This window comes from Colletotrichum lupini, chromosome 8 (assembly GCF_023278565.1).
Source record: "Colletotrichum lupini chromosome 8, complete sequence".
NCBI classification, from domain to species: Eukaryota; Fungi; Ascomycota; class Sordariomycetes; order Glomerellales; family Glomerellaceae; genus Colletotrichum; species Colletotrichum lupini.
Window position 1 is genome coordinate 2,054,271 of NC_064681.1, and position 17,865 is coordinate 2,072,135.

The 17,865-nt window shown below is 49.4% G+C and overlaps 5 protein-coding genes across 5 annotated transcripts; 2 read left to right on the top strand and 3 right to left on the bottom strand.

The window, feature by feature from the left end:
• Nucleotides 1-1,774: 1,774 nt before the first annotated feature.
• Nucleotides 1,775-3,783, top strand: CLUP02_15095 (PCI domain-containing protein; the record flags this gene model as incomplete). The annotated part of the gene is made up of 4 exons (XM_049294019.1): nt 1,775-2,318; nt 2,379-2,400; nt 2,464-2,758; nt 2,818-3,783. 4 exons carry the CDS (start codon nt 1,775-1,777, stop codon nt 3,781-3,783), a joined length of 1,827 nt encoding a protein of 608 aa, XP_049151165.1.
• A 1,658-nt stretch (nt 3,784-5,441) lies between these two features.
• CLUP02_15096 (AP-2 complex subunit sigma) lies at nt 5,442-6,033 on the top strand (the record flags this gene model as incomplete). The annotated part of the gene is made up of 3 exons (XM_049294020.1): nt 5,442-5,473; nt 5,554-5,623; nt 5,704-6,033. 3 exons carry the CDS (start codon nt 5,442-5,444, stop codon nt 6,031-6,033), a joined length of 432 nt encoding a protein of 143 aa, XP_049151166.1.
• Nucleotides 6,034-6,921: 888 nt separating this feature from the next.
• Nucleotides 6,922-9,120, bottom strand: CLUP02_15097 (uncharacterized protein; the record flags this gene model as incomplete). The annotated part of the gene is made up of 3 exons (XM_049294021.1): nt 6,922-8,095; nt 8,378-8,426; nt 8,490-9,120. The coding sequence occupies 3 exons, from the start codon at nt 9,118-9,120 to the stop codon at nt 6,922-6,924; spliced, it is 1,854 nt and encodes a 617-aa protein (XP_049151167.1).
• Nucleotides 9,121-10,040: 920 nt separating this feature from the next.
• Nucleotides 10,041-11,019, bottom strand: CLUP02_15098 (uncharacterized protein; the record flags this gene model as incomplete). The annotated part of the gene is made up of 2 exons (XM_049294022.1): nt 10,041-10,913; nt 10,996-11,019. The coding sequence occupies 2 exons, from the start codon at nt 11,017-11,019 to the stop codon at nt 10,041-10,043; spliced, it is 897 nt and encodes a 298-aa protein (XP_049151168.1).
• A 164-nt stretch (nt 11,020-11,183) lies between these two features.
• CLUP02_15099 (citrate synthase) lies at nt 11,184-17,858 on the bottom strand (the record flags this gene model as incomplete). The annotated part of the gene is made up of 15 exons (XM_049294023.1): nt 11,184-11,292; nt 11,353-11,414; nt 11,471-11,527; nt 11,789-12,604; nt 12,654-13,141; nt 13,170-13,245; nt 13,314-13,413; nt 13,462-13,642; nt 13,705-13,818; nt 13,886-14,181; nt 14,217-14,870; nt 14,918-15,341; nt 15,395-15,864; nt 15,995-16,145; nt 16,250-17,858. 15 exons carry the CDS (start codon nt 17,856-17,858, stop codon nt 11,184-11,186), a joined length of 5,607 nt encoding a protein of 1,868 aa, XP_049151169.1.
• Between the last annotated feature and the right edge of the window lie 7 nt (nt 17,859-17,865).

The window sequence follows — 17,865 nt, forward strand, 5'->3', positions numbered from 1 at the left end:
ATAACTATATTATTAACTTACGTTACGAACCGTATAAGACTTTATATAGCTAATTAACTAAGACTAAGTTTAATAACTATTAAATACTATTTAAAATAGTAATAATCTAGACGTATATCTTCTTTAAGCTACTTTATAAATTTATACTTTAATTATTAAGGGCTCCCTAATTATATTAGCTAAAAGTACGAAGTTTAGCGAGGCTAATTATCCCTATTTTAAAGCGTATTAATATCTTCGTATTTATTTAAAGTAATATATACGTAATAAGCTTTAATTAGAAATTACTTTACTTAGTAAATTATAGGGCGGTATTATATAAATTAAGTAGAAATTAGAAAACTCTAGAATTAATTTTAGAGTATTAAATAGCTTCGTAATTACGAGCGATACTAAGGATAAAAAGGAATTATAAATATAATTATAATTTATTTTAAACTATTTACTAACGAGAATGCTCGTTTCTATTTTTATAGTATATTAAGTTATTTACTATTATAAACTTTATTTTCTTATTGAACTACTATAATCTCGTTTTTCCTATCGTTTTTATCTTTTTTAACCTTTTTTTTTAGCTTTTACCTCCTTCTTAACGATCTTCTTTTCTTACTTAACTAATAATTCCTCCTTAATCTTTATTATTAGTTTAATACTAATACTTATTAAAAGCCGTGTTTTCGGAACATTTCTATACGTCGTTTTGCCTAAAGTTTTAGTTATAATTAGCTTTATACGACCTTTTCCCTTCTTTATTAACTAAGGTTTAATAACTAATAACTTAATTTTAGTTTAAAAAATAATAAAAAGTTAATAATTATCTTTTTTATATAAGATCATAGCTTTAAAAAGGAATCTTTTTAAACTTATAGCTTTATACGCTACTTTATAATACTTTAAAATATTATAAGGATTCTTTATATTAATTAGAAATACTATCTATTCTATTAAAAGAATTTGCTAGTTTATTATAAAATATAAAATAATAAATTATATTATATTTTAATATAAAGTAAACGTTAAGAAGCGATTAAACTAAACTTTTTTAATAAACTTCTTAATAACTTAGATATTAATATAAGTTATTACTTAGAAACCGTTAAGTTCGTTCTTAAAAAAGGATGCGTTATATAATATAATAAAAATATTAATTATTAATAATTACTTTAGCTCCTTTTTTATTTACTAAATACTTCGTTCCCGCTCTTTTAAGCTTATAAAAAGAGATTTTATTAATATCGAGGCTTATACGTTTATACGTTCTTATTATATAAAAAGGGTAGAGCCTATATAAGTATTATTATTAATCGGTCGTTTTAAAATAGTTTTATAAAAAGGTATTATAAGGTTAATTAGTTTAGTAACGTCTTATATAAAGACTAAAAGTTATTATAGATCTATATTATAATATTTATAAGCGAGCTATTAGTTTAATAACTTAAGTAAAGAGTAATTTTTATTTATAAAAAGGTAAAAAGTAATAATTATTTTTATAATAAAGTTATAAAGAGAAGAAAAACTTTTATATTAGGGTATAATATTACGCAATTTTATATATTATTATACGGTTTAATATATTACGAAATTAAAATATCTCTTAAGCCGTAAATCTCTATAACCCCTATTTATAGGTTATTATACTAGTCTAGACCCTATCCTAGGTAGTGGGGTAACCGTAAAATACGATTTCTGCTTTAACATATGAAAAAAGTGTTTTGGCGGAGTGCCTCTTGCAGTCTGCCGTACTACCCAGGAAAAGTGACGACCGACCAGCTCCATGTACGGCTCCACTCAGCGAGCACGTACCCTTGTTCCCCGTACACCAAAGAATCCACCTCTACTCACTTCACCTTGTCTGGCTCGAGCTCTCTCACCTTGGACTTTCAACTTCACCACAACCCGCAAGGATTCCTCACCTCTTCTTTCACGATTCGCGGCCTCGCCTCGCTCCCCGAATGAGGCATCACTTTTGGCGCTTTTCAATTCCGTGCCAACGATGTCCCTGTTAATTCAATTCCTCAGCCAGATCCGCACATTCGTCCGTGCTCAAAACATCGACGAGCTCCGGAATTGGCTCCTCGTCGAGCCCAATGCAAATCAACAATATCACGCCCTTGCCAATGAGCTGCGGACGCAGTTCCGCTCATCACGGCATGGCTCCAACGGGACAAGCAGCACAGCTCTCGAGAGCACGATAGAAAAATGCCTCCCCGAAGAGGACGACGTGCTCGAGGGCCAGGGCTCACCGTGGCCCGGCTTTGTGACTTTTATGAAGGACTACATGGTCTTCTGGCGCGACGTCGACTATGATGACCTTTTGGGTGCGCACACGTTGCTCAGTGGGCTGGTAAAGTAAGTCACCGATGAGAAACCCTCATCAGCTCTGTTGAAGCAGATCTCATGGTCCTCGACCGCGCCTTTCATAGTCAAAGCAGCAATAGGCTAACACCCACACAGCTCCTGTAGTACCGCCTTTGCCCACCCTACCTATGGAGGTATGCTACTAAAGACGGCAATTTCCCTCTGCGAGTCCCTGTCGCGCCTGACAATGATGTTGTCAAAGCGTCCGGATCTTACGCGCAACATCCGTAACGTCGACGCCGACGACCGCAAGTCCATTGCCGAATCCTCGGCTGAGATCATTCAAAAGATCTTCACCACTTGCCTTACGGACCGATCCAGCGCGCGGTACAGCAAGCCGGAAGGCAAGAAGGTTGGCGTTTACATGTTCGCCAACCTAGTGCTAAAGCTCCTCTTCGCCGTGTGTCTTCAATTTCCCTTCCCAAAACTCCGAGCGCGTTGACTGATGGATGCCTACAGTGTCGGAGAACGCATCTTGCGAAACAAATATTCACAAATATCTCCACAAACTCGCCGCCATTATCGTTCTATCCGGCATCACAGCGCGTCAACTTCCTCTACTACCTAGGCCGCTTCAACCTCGCAAACTGTCACTTCCTCCGCGCGGCGCTCTGTCTCGAAGAGGCCTACCTTCAGATCCCACCACCACTCACATCCCATCGCGCCCTGGTCCTCAGTTACCTCGTCCCTTGCAACTTCTTGCTGGGCCGTCTACCCTCCCAGCTCCTGCTCTCTCGCCCTGAGGCATCAGCCCTCGTACCAGTCTACCAACCACTGATTCAAGCGATCCGCAAGGGAGACTTTGTCCTCTTCCAACAGACGCTGGCCCAGCACGAGAAATACCTCTTTGATAAGGGCCTCCTCCTCCTCCTCACCCATCGCCTCCGACCTCTGCTCTGGCGCTCACTCTCCCGCAGAACATTCCTCCTCACCTACGCTCCGGGCCAAGACGACGCAAACCCCTCCAACACAAACCGACGCGCCGCCACAATGGACCTCGCGGACCTTCACGCGACGTCCCGGTACCTCCAACACCGCCTCGAAGGCTACATCCCCTCCAAGTCGCCCTCCTCCTTCGCGCCGTCGACAGCGTCCCCCGCTTTCCTCAAAGCAGTAAGCCACGACGCGGCCTCGACGCTCGTCCCGCCGCCTGGCGGACCCAAGAAGCTGCGCCCCAATGAGGGACTGGTCTGGGGTAACTCCCCCGTGGAGATGGACGACGTGGAGATGAACGTCTCGGTGCTGATCCAGCTCGGCTTCATGCACGGCTTCATTGCGCACTCGCAGGGGAGGTTCGCCGTCATGGGTGCCACGAAGAAGAGTCCCGTGTTGGCCGGGTGGCCGACGCCGTGGACGGCTATTCGGGAGAGGCAGTACGAGGAGGATTTGGATTTGGATCATGTGCCTGGGTGGGTGAAGGGTTGAAACGAGGCAATCGGTGCGGGCTTATCTCAAGTAGCGAGCTCGTAAAGCGCTTTTAGTAGATACAGAAGTTCAACGATCCATGGAAAAGCAGAAATGATACCCTATTCGCATCTACAACTGGACATTCGCATGCTGAGTTTGATGGCTTCAACTGATAATTTCAAAACACACTCCTGAAACTGATTACCTGGGCAAGGTTCGGCGAATGACATTCTGATACTGATGGTCTGTCTTCATGCAAATCAGACCGTAGCAAGGACTCGTGTCAAGTACTGTGTAGAGCTTCCTTAATAAGTAGGAGCACCAACGTTCGACAGCATTCTCTTATCCCTGTGTTGTTTAGGGGTGTTTGGATCAGTGGCTGAGGTGGGATCGCAGGCCAAGATCGATATCAACACATCAACCAGACAGGCGAGAAGGACGGCAAAGAGTATCGATGTCCAGTTCAGCTCACTTTGAATCGATATAAAGAATAAATTGCAACGCGAGAATGGACACGCCACTAGAAATGCTCACAGTTTACGGGTATGTAGTTCAGTCTTTGTTCTCGAAATCTATCTATAAGGTATCATGGGAAGATAGAGACATGCTTGCAGCGCAGTTGAGGACGAAGGTCAACGACACATCAATCTGAAAACCACAACCAGACGTCGATAGCAACACAAAACACCGTTCCAAAGTACCCAACGCCAAGCGACCAAGCCATCCGCACGTTACGTCCAAGGTAGATAGCCATCAATCCAGCACCACACACAAGAAGCCTTCTTCACCACGACCCAAGAAAGGGGCCGCAAGCAATGAGAATAAAACAAAAGAGCATTCTCAATAGAGAAAGGTAGGTTCCAAAGATTCCCCAGCTGACCCAGGTCAACTAGGAGACAAGCCAAACTATTAAAATACTTCTCAACCAGCAAAAACGCCATCTAGGACTGATCCTCATGGATACGCGAAATGCCCTTGCACTCGGATGAAGAAGAAAGGAAAGAAAAAGAGATTTGCAAGATGGGCGTAGTAGAGGGGGTTCATATAGGTTTATGTCACTTCAAGTCCACAAGGTCGGGTAGAGAGACTGCGTTTGGCTTTCCATCAAGGTAAAGTAAGCTGCACTAGGTAGGAAGGAACCTTGCTTTTGGCCTCAGTTGCCTGCCTGCTCTAGATGGACTACGCAAGGTGTGAGGATTACATCGCCCTGAGAAGAACTGGCCTTGATAGGTTAACAGATACTTTACCCAAATAACGTCTTTTTCCAAAGACTCAGAATGACGTAGACTGCAGATTTCGAAATCTGATACATCTTCGCATTTTCCCCATAAGTTATCTTATTAACAGTAGGTTGTGGTAAATTCGCCATTCGAGCAGCAACAATGCGAGGAGGAGGGCGATGTAGTCCTCACATCGCGGTGCCACACTGCCCGTGCCACACCTTCCCATCTCGACGCCTCAGTCCCCACTCGGACCCGTTAGGTCGTTCAGGGGAAAGGGAAACCACTGTCCGCTGATGGATTGAGAGCTGTCAGCACCCGCCCGTACCCCCCGGTACGTACCCACACCCGAAGCTCCGTGGCCGCCGACTTCAACATCTCGAAACTTGAAGCACGCGCGCGGGGATCTGAAGTAATCCACGAGTCCGACATGCGAAGATCGCCGACGTCGCCAAAATGCTCTCATTCATCCTGATCCAGAATCGCCAGTACGTCCAGTCAATTCCAATGCGGAACGTGTAATAAAAGGGTCTCTCGCTGACATATCCCCCCCTTTCGCGCCATCCAGGGGCAAGACCCGTCTCGCGAAGTGGTACGCACCCTACAGCGACGATGAAAAGATCAAGATGAAGGGCGAGGTACGACATCCGCCCAATCCCAATCAGACCGACCATTCCGTATCACACATATCCTAACAACCTCCCCCCCGCGTAAACAGGTCCACCGCCTCGTCGCCCCCCGAGACCAGAAATACCAATCCAACTTCGTCGAGTTCCGCAACAACAAGATCGTCTACCGCCGCTACGCAGGGCTCTTCTTCTGCGCCTGCGTCGACACAAACGACAACGAGCTCGCCTTCCTCGAGGCCATCCACTTCTTCGTCGAGGTCCTCGACGCCTTCTTCGGCAACGTCTGCGAGCTCGACCTCGTCTTCAACTTCTACAAGGTCTACGCCATCCTCGACGAGGTGTTCTTGGCCGGCGAGATCGAGGAGACGAGCAAGCAGGTCGTGTTGACGAGGTTAGAACACTTGGATAAATTGGAATAAAGGGGAGTCTGGCTGTGTGTTGGTGTTGTTGGGGAAGGGAGGGGAGGTGGGATTGCCGGCACGGTACGGTGTTGTAGAAGACTGGATTGGGTCACGCTACTCTCAGTCTGAGGCTTAATCACGTTTGGAGACTGGCGGACTTCTGCACTGTCATATATGGGCGTATGGGTTGGCCGGAGTCTGGAGTTTCGTCAAGAGCGATACCTACGCGACTGGCTGCAATGTCAATTGGCAAACTTTTGATTTCGTGGGAATAAATACTATGTAAGGAATTTCAGGGACAACCTCCCCTACTGAAATCATGAAAACTGTGCATCATCTTCTCTCTCACGAATCTCGACCCAGCTGTTCTTGAAGAACCCTGCTGGGCAAATCTTGGAGGAGATGATGTGACTAGATGCTTGGGAGCATCCTAGATACACCTTCGGCACCTTAGATAGATAACCCCGTCGGCAAATGTGACCTGGTTGCACATCCATCCGAACGCCCAAATGCAAAATACCACGGAACCACCCAAAGGCCCAAAGAAAAGCCCTCTGGTCCCCAGTCCCGAGGAAACATAACTCGGGCGAGGCTTCAGAGGCAAACTTTTGCCCAAGTTATGGAACGCAATCCAGACGCATGGGAAAGAAAAGAAGAAAAAGCCGACGGCCGAGCTCGGAAAACACAAGCTGACCTCGCGAATGGTAAAGAGGTGGAAGAGCTGGCTTCTTATCATGAGCCAAGGTGTCTTGGCAAATGGTAGATCCGCAGCTCCAAAGTCGACGAAAAACAGATAAGAATGTTAAAGGTACGCAAATTGGTGCCGGGTTTAGAACAGAAGTATCTGGCCGATCATAGCCAGACCGGGACGAACTGGAACTAGCTGAGCAGCCATCGAATGCAAGGCTACTCATCTATTTTCGAGGTGGCCGAGTGTTCCTCCTCCGGCTCCCAAGCCTCATCAATCTCAATAGCGGTGCGTCGGCGAGCAATATTGACGTAAACGTTCTCGTGCCGCCTGCTTCGGAACAGAGCCAAGACGTGAGGATCGTACGGAGAACCTCTATGAAGAGGCTTCAAGGTTTGTAAAGGGATAATAACCTCCTCCGCATGAGATGAGCCATGGTTCACCTCGATGGGGGTGCTTGGAGCCTGACCCATCTCGTCAGGGGCATCTCCCATGGAAGCATCGTCGTTGTCGGTGTTGCCATTGTAGTAATCATCAGAATCGAGGTTTCTGGGCATGATAATTTCTTCCTGGAAAGTCGCAGACGGCGGAGAAGCGGACTGCATGACCATACTTCCATCGTTCGACTGAGTGGTAGGCATGATCTCGAAGGCACCTGGCTGCGCTCGGAAGAAAAGCTCTCTTCCTAACGCCGCGAAAAATTCGTCCGACTCCATGCTTGCTTGCTTCCACAGCGAGTCAGTTACTCTTCCAGGCTCCATGTCTTCGGCTGAGTCTAAAGCTCCGCCTTTGTCCACGGGAATATTCTCGGATGCGCCAGCTGGCTTCGTTTCTGTGCCGACGTCCAAGTCTTTCTTGGCAGCTCCAAGGCTCTGCATAGTTCGGCCCACGAGAGCAGATTGGTGTTTCTCTTTGGGAGGCATCTCAACGTCGTCCCAAGGGAGACCGCCAGCAAAGGGGTGTTCGTGCCGCTGTCTCTTCGCCGGTCTTTCGATATCGTCCCAAGGAGAGAGTCTGCCGTCAGTGTGCCGTTTGGTCAGGCGGGATCGAAGCTTCGCCTCTTCCTCGTCAAATTCTCTATCTAGACTCTGCTCTATGGCTTTTTTCAGGCCCAAGGCACCAGTTCTCTCCGATTCCTTAGGACGATAGGCAAGATTGAGATGAGAATGCTCATCAGAGCGGAACGTATCGTCAAGACGGCTGGAAGTATCAGGACGGTACGTATCGATGAATTGACGAGTGTCGTTGGGGCGATAAGTGTCAACGCGTTGGCGTGGTCTCTCGGGACGGCTACTATCGTCCGCAAGGTTCAAGTCGATAGGGCGATAAAAGTCCGAACGAAGTCGATGTCCGAGTGGTTGAGAGTTGCTTCCAGACTGACGAGGACCTACACTGAATTTTTGGAAATTCAGTGATTCGTCTTGGTCGCTGTCAGGGCTAGATTGCAAAAGTCGGGCTCGCTCCTCATTCATATAGCGTCCATTGATGCTGGAACTTTGGCTGAAAGATCTGGAGTGACTGCGCTTTCTCGATGAGCTCTGTCTCAGGTCTTCGCTCGATATCGCCGTGTTCCGAGACCGTTGTCGGAGGGAAGCAGTGGAAGTGTTGGCCCTCTTCTGAGGACAATCCTGGATAAGGTGATCTCTACACTCTCCGCAGATGTGGCAGACGTACTTCTTATGAAGAAGAGGCTTGGTCGAGGGGCAGTGCTGAATGAAGTGACCTGTATTGGCAAGTCCCTCGTTAGTTTTCCGACGACAATCTTCTTGGCTTCATTGTCAGCTACCTGGTATTCCGCAGCGATTGCATACGTAGCCAGCATGAGGCTTCTGCTGGTTCAAAGACAAAGTCTCAGGCGATCGGTCAACGAGCTTCCGCCGACGACTGGGACGGGAATCTTCAGCGTCAGGGCGTATGTTTCCCGATTTCCGAACTTCGGGGACTGGCTCGCTCGCTTGGGTGTAAAGTCCAGCAGGTAGGGGTGAATATGGCAGGCGCGCGGCCAAGGCTGCCTCTTTTGTGGCAGATGAGTTCTTCACCTTGTGGTGGACACCACGCAATTTGTAGTTGATTTCGATGTCCCGTCTGGCAAGGTTGAAGGTCCGCTTATCCTGAGGTCGGTCTCTGAGGTAGTCTTTTTTGTGCTGGTTGAAGGCGCTGAGCACAAGATGCTTTTCGTACTTCCTAGAGCTGAGGTAGTCGCAGGCATCTCGAATGACCCTGGAAGAGGCTGTGTGATCTGTAAGGCCCAGAAAAGGAGTCTTCCTGGCAAGCCACTTCGTGTAAAGTTCCAGAAGTGTCTCGTCATCAATGTCCTTTGAGTGTCGGTGAGTCAATTCCCACTCGATATCTCTTTGGTTCAGGCTGTAGAACTCTCGAGGGTGCATCCCAAAGATGAGGAGCTTTAGATTCGTCATCTTTGTCCGCTGCGGAAGTGTTGGGAAACTCTTTGCCAAAGGTCGAGATAGAAAATTGGTCTTTCAGAGGTGAGGTTGCTGCGAAGTTCCTTGCTCCTCTTGGGATTCTCCTGGCTCCTTCCGAAGCTAGAAATTGACTGAATATGGAAAAAGACTAGGTCGGAAAGCAGTGCACAGAGCAAGGCCTGCTGTGGAAGAAGTGGACTTTGAACGGAGTAGCAAAAGACCGTGATGAGATTGGGGGGGAAAAGCTCATTCAGGAGCCGCTTTGCTCTGAAATGTGTTGAGAATATCGTCAATATAGTGGACTTAGGGGTGGTCGATGACTGAATCCATTAGTTGTTGTGAACGGAAGGCTCGTTCGGAGCAGGCCCCGGTACGAGATAATGACAGGATAGGGGTTAGTAGACAAGGCAGATATGCTCAGTGAAGAAGGCCTCCAAGGACACGGATCGAGCCTTCTCCAATTTGATGGACTGTCTAGGTACAGTCAAGACCGCCTTCCTTCAAATTCGTTCTTGACCCTGGCGAGGTAATTGCTACACTCCTTTCCCCCCTACATGAACCGTTTAAGTAGATACTGGAAGCTCTATTTCGGGACACGATCCCCTCTTGCTGGTTGCTTACCGTATGTATCAACATCAAAATCGGTAGACTGCCGTCACTCATTCATCGGACGTACCTCAGGAACGATGACGACGGAACCTGCACTTGAACTTACAACACGTCGCGAAACAAACCTCATTCTATCGAGGGATAAAGATCATGCCGATGCAGAACGCCTGCAACATGAATTCATTCCGCGCCATGCCTAGACCTTTGAACAAGAAGCATACAAGCCCTCAAATACCCTCCAAATGTTCTCGCATCAAATTAAAATCCATACCTGATCCTTGGCCAAAATGTGAGACGCATCAGGCTCATCGCTTCAAAGCTTGAAATCTCCTCTCCAGCTCCGTAATGTCGGGTACGTTGCCTCCTGGCCCCTTTCCAGCTGGCTTCTTCTGCGCCGCTGCGTCCATCTTTTTGTTAGGCTTCAGCTCCAGTGAGTTGAGCGTTACTTTGGGATGGACGTTATCTGTTGTCATCCTCGGCGGTGTGACAGTCAAAGGGCTACTGGGACCTCCAATCGTCCTCGGCGGTGTCGCCTTGCTCAGCTCCTCCTGTTCCTTGGCCACTTTGGAGCTGTTTCCCAACGGACCCTCCGGTATCCTCACGCCAATCCCACCACTTGGGCTATCGTCGTCTTCATCGTCCAGAAGGTCCGGCGGCTCGTCTGCCAGAGGTCGCTTCGGCCAGTCCACATTGTACGCCTTGGCAATCTCCTCCAAGTACCCTTGTACGAGCTCTTCCCGCGGCGGTGTGACGCTCAGCTTCTTGACAACCTTGTCCGACACCTTGCCATCTGAGTTATCCATCGCCGCAAGAACAAACTCCTTGCCGTACTTCTCCGCCAATAGCGTTCGCACCACCTGCAGCTCCTTGATCTCCGTCTTCGGCGCGGCGTAGATGATGCTTTTGACCGCCTCCTCCAGTCCTGGATCACAGACTGAACCCTCGAGTAGCCCCGCGCGGGCGATCAGTAGTTCGCAGTACAGCTCTAATATCTCGTGTAGCTCGGTCGTGATGTCGGATCGGATGATATTCTCGACACGAATGCGCGCAGAGTCGATTTTGCCCACCTCGAGGAGCTGCGCCATCGCGCGTCTTTGTGTCTTGCCCATGGAGTCATCGCGCTGCTGGACCATGCGTAGCCGTGCGATGGCCAGCTTGAGCTGGACCTTGAGCTTCGTCTATTGGAGATGGGAATGGCGCGGTTAGCAAAGCCATGTCGTCATAAGTGTCAGCGGGGCATGTCAAGGATGCGCGACTCACAACGACTGATGGCTGAGGAGGCATCTTGGTAAATTTTCTGTTGAGATTTGAGAGAGGGAAATGCCACAAGGCTCGAGTCAAATGGGACAGATTCCACCTCAAATATGGAGAGTTAACTAGAGTAACAAGACACAAGGCAACAGAATTGAAGCAGGAGAGTGGGCAAGTCCGGAAGGGGTCAGTCTGCCTTATCTAATCGGCACAGGTTGGTGGGATGGCTGGAGCTTGCGCCTCACTGCGGGGTACTTGTTCGTGCCCAAGTGGGAGGGACCAGGGGGTGTTCGAAAGCGGGTGGATCTACTCCGTGGTAAGGGCCATATATACCTAGGCCCAGAGTCACTGCGTAAGGTAACTTACACCTGACGTATAAACCAGTCCTCGCTACTTTTGTATCTCATCAAACTAGGTCCAATTGCTCGCTGTGAACACTTCATGGAAAATGTGATCGCGATTTCTTGCCAAGGCCACAGGTCACAGAGCAGTGGCTGAGCGGGAGAAGAACTGCACTCGTCAAATGGGTGTCTTCGTCGAGCTATCAAGGTGACTATTCATCTGACGTAAACCTTGCCTGTAACGCCAACAAGAAATATCAAAATAACGGGAAAACAAAACGCCAAGTCCACCTGTCCACCCGTGGGTATCGTTGCATTGTTCCAAAGGAGAAGTTAGGGTGAAGTCGACACAACCGTTGAAAGACGACATGGAACCAGCAGCCGGCATGCGATCGAGGAAAGTGTTTCAGAACTAGAAGAAGATTAGCGGGAATACTCTGCTTAATTGAGAGTAAACGTACAATATTGAGCGCGGTATGCTGTGGAAGCCTGGTTCCGTTGAGCATGGCTCGAGTTTTCTTGGGTCGCTGCTGAAGGCGCCTGAAGGCTTCCTGAACGTGACGAGGCTCAATGGGACTTCTTCCCTCGCTCGGCGGGTCGAACAGGCCGGTGGCCACCTTGCGCTTCTTTGATCCTGCATTTTCACCGCCGCTCTGTGCCTTGAATAGATCCTCTTGCTCCTTGACCTTGAGCGCGTGCTCAGTCAGGGTCTGGACCATCTCGAAGGTCAAGAAACCCAAGATATCAACGATATCGTCAGAAGGTTTGCTGTCTGTGACAATACCAAATCCAGCCCATTCTCGAAATCTTTTGCCCTTGCGGTACGTGAACGAAGCTTGACGGTATTCGGACCATGTCACATACTCCTCCTTCGTCATGGCTTTTGTGCGCTCGTCGGCCTTGCGAAGACGTTGAAGGGTAATGAAGTTCATCTCCTCCTCTTCTTCATCCTCCTCGTCGTCACGCTCAGGGACTTCCTGGCTGTAGAATGAGGACGGTTCCCAGGGCAGGCCGACCTTGGCCTTTTTGTTCTTCTTGGTAGCGTCGTCGACCGGGCCACCAGGGACCACGCCACCGCTGGGATCTTCACCAGCTCCCAGGTCCGCTTCACCTCCCTTGTCGTCGGAATCCTTGACGTTCTTCCGGACATCTTTCCATGAGAGGAACGTACGCAGACGAGAAACTTTAGCTTGATCGTGGCGGATTTGGAAGATCAGGTCATTAATCGTGATGGCTCGGGCGCCGCGGCGAGCCGCAAGCTCAGTGCAGTTTCGAAGCTAGCGAGTTATTAGCAATGTAGAGACGTATGACGCTTGCACAACTTACCAGCTCAATAACTTGCTGGCGCACAATGTCCTCAATCATGCTAGTCGTCTCAATCGACGGTTCGGCAGTCTCGCCAGAGACGTACATCATCTTGCGCGCAACATTAGTAAGACGGTCTGACCAGCCATACGGCCCCTGGTTATTCAAACGCTGAGGCAAAACGAAAGCAGGCTTGTTTGGCGCTGGACGCGTGACCCTTTGCTTCTTCTCTTCTCCATACGGGAGATCAAGGATGGACTTAAAGCCGGAGTTGACCACGATGCCACGAACTTGGTCGAAGGCGGATTGAAACAGCTCCATGCTCTGGCGCTGGACACGCGCAGCGACCGCCGCCTTTGCTCTAGAGCGCCTGGGGTATTTCGGTTTCTTCGTAATAGTCCCAGACTCGGCGCTGCTATCATCGGCCAGCGGTTTGGTGCATTGTTCAAAGATGCCGAGAGTCATTTCAAGGCATCCGACGAGTTGGCTCATGAGGCAGCCGCCTCCATCTCGATCGAAGTGAGATCTCCATCTCACAAACGATTGCTCCTCCCTGCTCCTCATTGGCGTAGATGTCTCTCTTGGGCCGAGTAGAGTGTTTTCGAAGTAGCTTCTTTGATACCAGTGATGGAGGTGAAGATGATATCTAGCCATACGCTAGGTATAGTGGATGGCAGGTACCACCTCGAGAAGATAGGAGGCGCTCATATTTGGAAAGAGCAGAGGCTGTCGTATAGGCCAGTCGAGCATCCAAGCGTGAGGGTTCGCGTGTTGAGACGGGCTGTGGTCAACTCCAGGAGGCAGGTGTCAAATCCTTGTTTCCCTCCACTGGACTTCCAGTTTTGAGGTCGCTAGCTGCCGTGTGCCTGTGGCTCCTCCAGAATGGCAAAGCAGGACGAGATCAAAAGAAACAAAATCCACAGTATCTTCACTCACCTGGCTGATCTCCTGGCGATACTTGAACGCCTTGTCATCCTTTGAAGCCATCTTGCCGGTGCTCAAAGGCGAGCCTCAAGGTTAATGTGAATAGCTTGGATGAACCGAATGTTATGTGTTCTTTTGAGTAAGGTACAGGATGGAAGCTGATGCGGGTATGGGAGGCTGAGATGCCCCGGAGAGAAATCCCGATAATCGCACTGTTGCCGAGCGAAGTAGATCAAGGCTAGAGATAACTCCTGTGCGAAGGCTGTAATTGCTGCTTTCTATTAAAGTCCGTATGACTACCAGAATTCCATTACTTGGTTGAAAGAGACCTATGGATTGTCGATGAAATTCGGTAAGAAGGGTAGTCGGAGAGCGAAGGCTGGAGGTGTCTTGGTCGCGGTCCGGCTCAGCGACACCAGTTGGGCGTGTTGGGTGCACTGACCAGCCTACCGTACTCTGTCCAATGCAAGCTGGGGCCAGAGGAGGTTCCAAGGTGCCTTCTAGGTTCCTTTCCGCTGGAGTCCCGTCGGAAAAGAAAACACCCGAACAGCGAGTTGCGTTTCGTTCAGCCATTACGTAAGGTACTAATTCCAAGCAATGGTCCAAAGCAATCAACATGATGGTGCTACAACATCCAGACCAACATTAAGGATATTTCACACCCATTCTATCAAAGCAAGCTTCGCCCAAATTTTGCTGCCGAGTTCTCCCTGCAATCTGTCTATCCACATGATGGCCTGCAACCGAGATCTTGCGCTGTCCCACGACAAGCGCTCTGCTCCTGATCTTACCCACAGAGGCCGTAACCAAGCCTTCTCGGCCTCAAAGACGGAGATCGCGCACATCATCAAAAGCCAGAACAGAATGTTGTCGTCTGCAATTATTTCAATGTTGATAGTCTCGCATAAGTTTCTGAGGCTCCCAGTGAGATACTTATAAGGAAACTTGCCGCCTGGGATTTGCAAAGTGGTTGACAGAAAGGCCAACATCCCAAGTCGGAGGCATTCATCTGATCGGTCATCGATTCCGTTCTTCAGGTGTACGAGTCGTGTTTGGATTGATCCCAAAGAGTCTTGGAAAAGCGAGCCGTCAAGCAGCGAATTACAGGCGAGGTGATCGTTGATCAAGTTCACCAAGTGTCTGAGGTCTTGCCATACAACAGCCAGCCTCCAGTCATTCACAACATTGCAAGAGAAGGGCTCAGCTTCGCAAGTTGGGTTCCCCGACTGCGCGTCAAAGCATGAGTTCCAACCGATAGGGCCGGTGAAGAAATAAGGCGTACCTCCCGTGCCAAGAGACCATGAGAGAGCCAGGCTGTGTTGTCAGAGTCGACCCCAAATTGGCAGATGACATGCACTCACCGATCGAGCTTAAAATGTAGCTTCGAATGACTTCGAAGATACTTGAGCCCTCCACGAAGGCGTACGATCTGCCGTAAGCCTGACAGGTGTACGGCTGTGGTGCTGAAGTCACCCCAAAGACCTGCCATCAAGGCTAGAGTGAGTATGACATGGAAGATTGCCTCGTTACGATGTGAGTCTGGTTGAGAAAGCGCCTCGTTGAGGAGTCTGATTGTGCGTCTGAGATGAAATTGTGTCATTCTTCCTGGCTGACGACGCTGGACATGTTCATGTACGGCGGATGAGTAGAATAAGGCGCTGTGTAGGAAGATTTTGTCCTGGAGAATCCAAGAAAATGAGAGTGCTTCGGAGTTCGCGCTGCGAGGGAGGTCGACGCAGTGCTCAATGGGATAGAAGGTGCCCTTAAGAGCATTGAAGTTGACCACTGACCCCAGTCAGATGAAGTGAGATTTGCGGCATCCAAGGGGCATGTCTTACATCTGAAGAGTATTTCCTGAGATGGCCTTTCCAACTCTTCTGCGAAGCGAATCAGAGACATGTCGCTGGGTGGCGGATGAGGGACCGGAGGCATCAAAGCCGAGGTATCATCTTGAGCGACCTCTCCCGTGCTCGGAGCCTGAGAATGTTCTTCAGCTTGCTGCTTCTCATTATACGCGGTGCAAGGCCAAGGCTTGATAGGGGAAGCCGAATGATGAAGCGACTGAAGCCCGGCATTCTCGCTCGCAATTTGAGCGGCTGCCCTCTGCACTTTACGAGCAGCTTGTATGGATCGCCGCGAGCCTTCTTGTCGATTCTTACCGATCATACATCGACTACGAATTACTGATCGGTCTGTGGGCTGTGCCCGTCCCGAACTGCCGACAGTTACGAACGCGAAGTCAGCCGGCATTGCGGTAGTGAAGATGTATGGAACTGCAGCTTCTGGAAAGTATGATTGCAATAATGTTCTAAGCAACTAAATGAGTCGATTCGAGCTATGATAAATGATAAACAACATGAGTATAAGATGAATGAAGGAAACGCTTTGAAAGCAGAAGGCTGTGACTACATAAGCTGCTTTATTTGGTATCATCACACGGAGGAGCTCCGGAGTTAAGACCCCACCCCATCTGACCACATTGTTGTCCGGTTCGGGCAAGCGTCTTATCCTCGCCGGGTACTTCGCCCATGTCTCCTGCAGCCCTAAGGCCTCCGGCATCTTTCCCATTCGTCGTCGCCTCGAAGATCGCTGCGTGAGACTAGAAGAAGAAGATGACCCGGGCAACCTCCAGTCCTCCCTGAAATTAGACAGTCTTCCACACTAGTTCGAATTGCCTTCTCTAGGTGGCGGACCGGTAAAGACCTGCTGCGGTCTCCATAACATGGGACCCTTTTCGAGCATCGCCTCACGCCAGTGCGCCAACACCCCAGGCATGCGTGACAAGCTTGCCATGGCCACGATGATGTCGGTTTCGAAGCCAAAGGCAGTGTACAGGAAACACCCGTAAAGGTCTGCATTAGCCTTCAAGTTACGGCTCGTAAAGTACTTGTCGGCATTGGCGACGCGGTCAATCTCCATCGCGATGGAAAGCAAAGGATTCGACTCCACTCTGTCCTTGTACTGGTCGATCATGGCGCGGATGAACTTGGCTCGGGGGTCCACGGCCTTGTAGATGCGGTGGCCGTACCCGAAGAGACGCTGCTTCTTGGCCTTGACGTCCGCTATCAGCAACGGCACGTTTTCCGGGGTCTTGAGATCCTCAAAGGCCTTGTAGGCTAGTTCGATGGCGCCTCCGTGGAGCGGGCCATACCCGGACACAAGACCAGAGATACAGCACGCAAGGGGATCTGTCAGGGTCGAGGCAGCGTGTAAGAAGGCGGCGGTCGAGTTGGTCATTTCATGGTCAGCGTAGAGGATCCAGAGCTTCTCGAAGCATTTGACAATCTCCTGATTAGGCTTGTTACTGTGTTTGTCTTCATGGAAGCCCATCATGCGCAACATGTTGGCGATGAAAGACTCTTCGGGATCGGCAGGGGTGAAGGTCTTATTGCGCTTGCGGCAGTATACAAGGGCGACAACAGTGGCGAGAGCAGAGATGCAGCCGATGAGAGCTTCATCGACCTTGTCAGCCTGGCCCATGAACGCTGGTCGTCCGGACTGGAGTGTGGCAATGGCACCTTCGTCATGGCTAGCATAGGCGGCCATGCCAGCAAAGACCATTGTGCTCGTCAAGGAATCTCGAGGAAAAGACTCAATGACTTCAACAACGTGAGGAGGGGGGATGCAGCCGGCAGCAATTTTACGCCGGAAGGTATTCTTCTCATTCGCGTCGGGGAGATGACCCCAGATCAAGAGAAAGACAACCTCCTCATAGTCGTGGTTCTCAAAAAGGCATTCAATCGAGTAGCCGCGGTAATGGATAGATCCATGTCCGCCATCGATATAGGTAATGTTCGACTCGACGCAGGCGGTATTCAGGTACCCAGGATCCAGGATTTTCAAACCGCAATAACTGACGGAGTTGACACCAGCCTGGACGGAAATGATCTTTTGGAGTTCGAGTGCTTTGATTGCGTTTCGGTTGATTGGGATTTCGTACCGCCGCTGGGTGCGATTGTCGCAAACTGTCAAAGTCCCACTGGATGGGTCGGCCTTAGTCCCGAAGAGTAGGCTGCGCGCAAGCTGTGTTGGCAGCATCAATGTCTGGCCGAGTTTACTGAAAGGTTGAGTTACATAGGAAGCGGTAGCGGCACCGATGTTGTAAGTCGTGCTCCAGAATGAGTTTCTTAAACGCAGGTATCCTGGATGAAGCTTCTGAGCCTCATCACTCTTGAGGATTTTCTTGATAGTAAGGCTCTCTTGAGTTGAAGTTCGTTTGATTGACTTCCGGAAGTCTTTTGCGGTATTCATTGAGTTGTCTTTAGATTGGACAACTGCCTGAGTAGTGTAATTGGTGTCCATGGTGTTG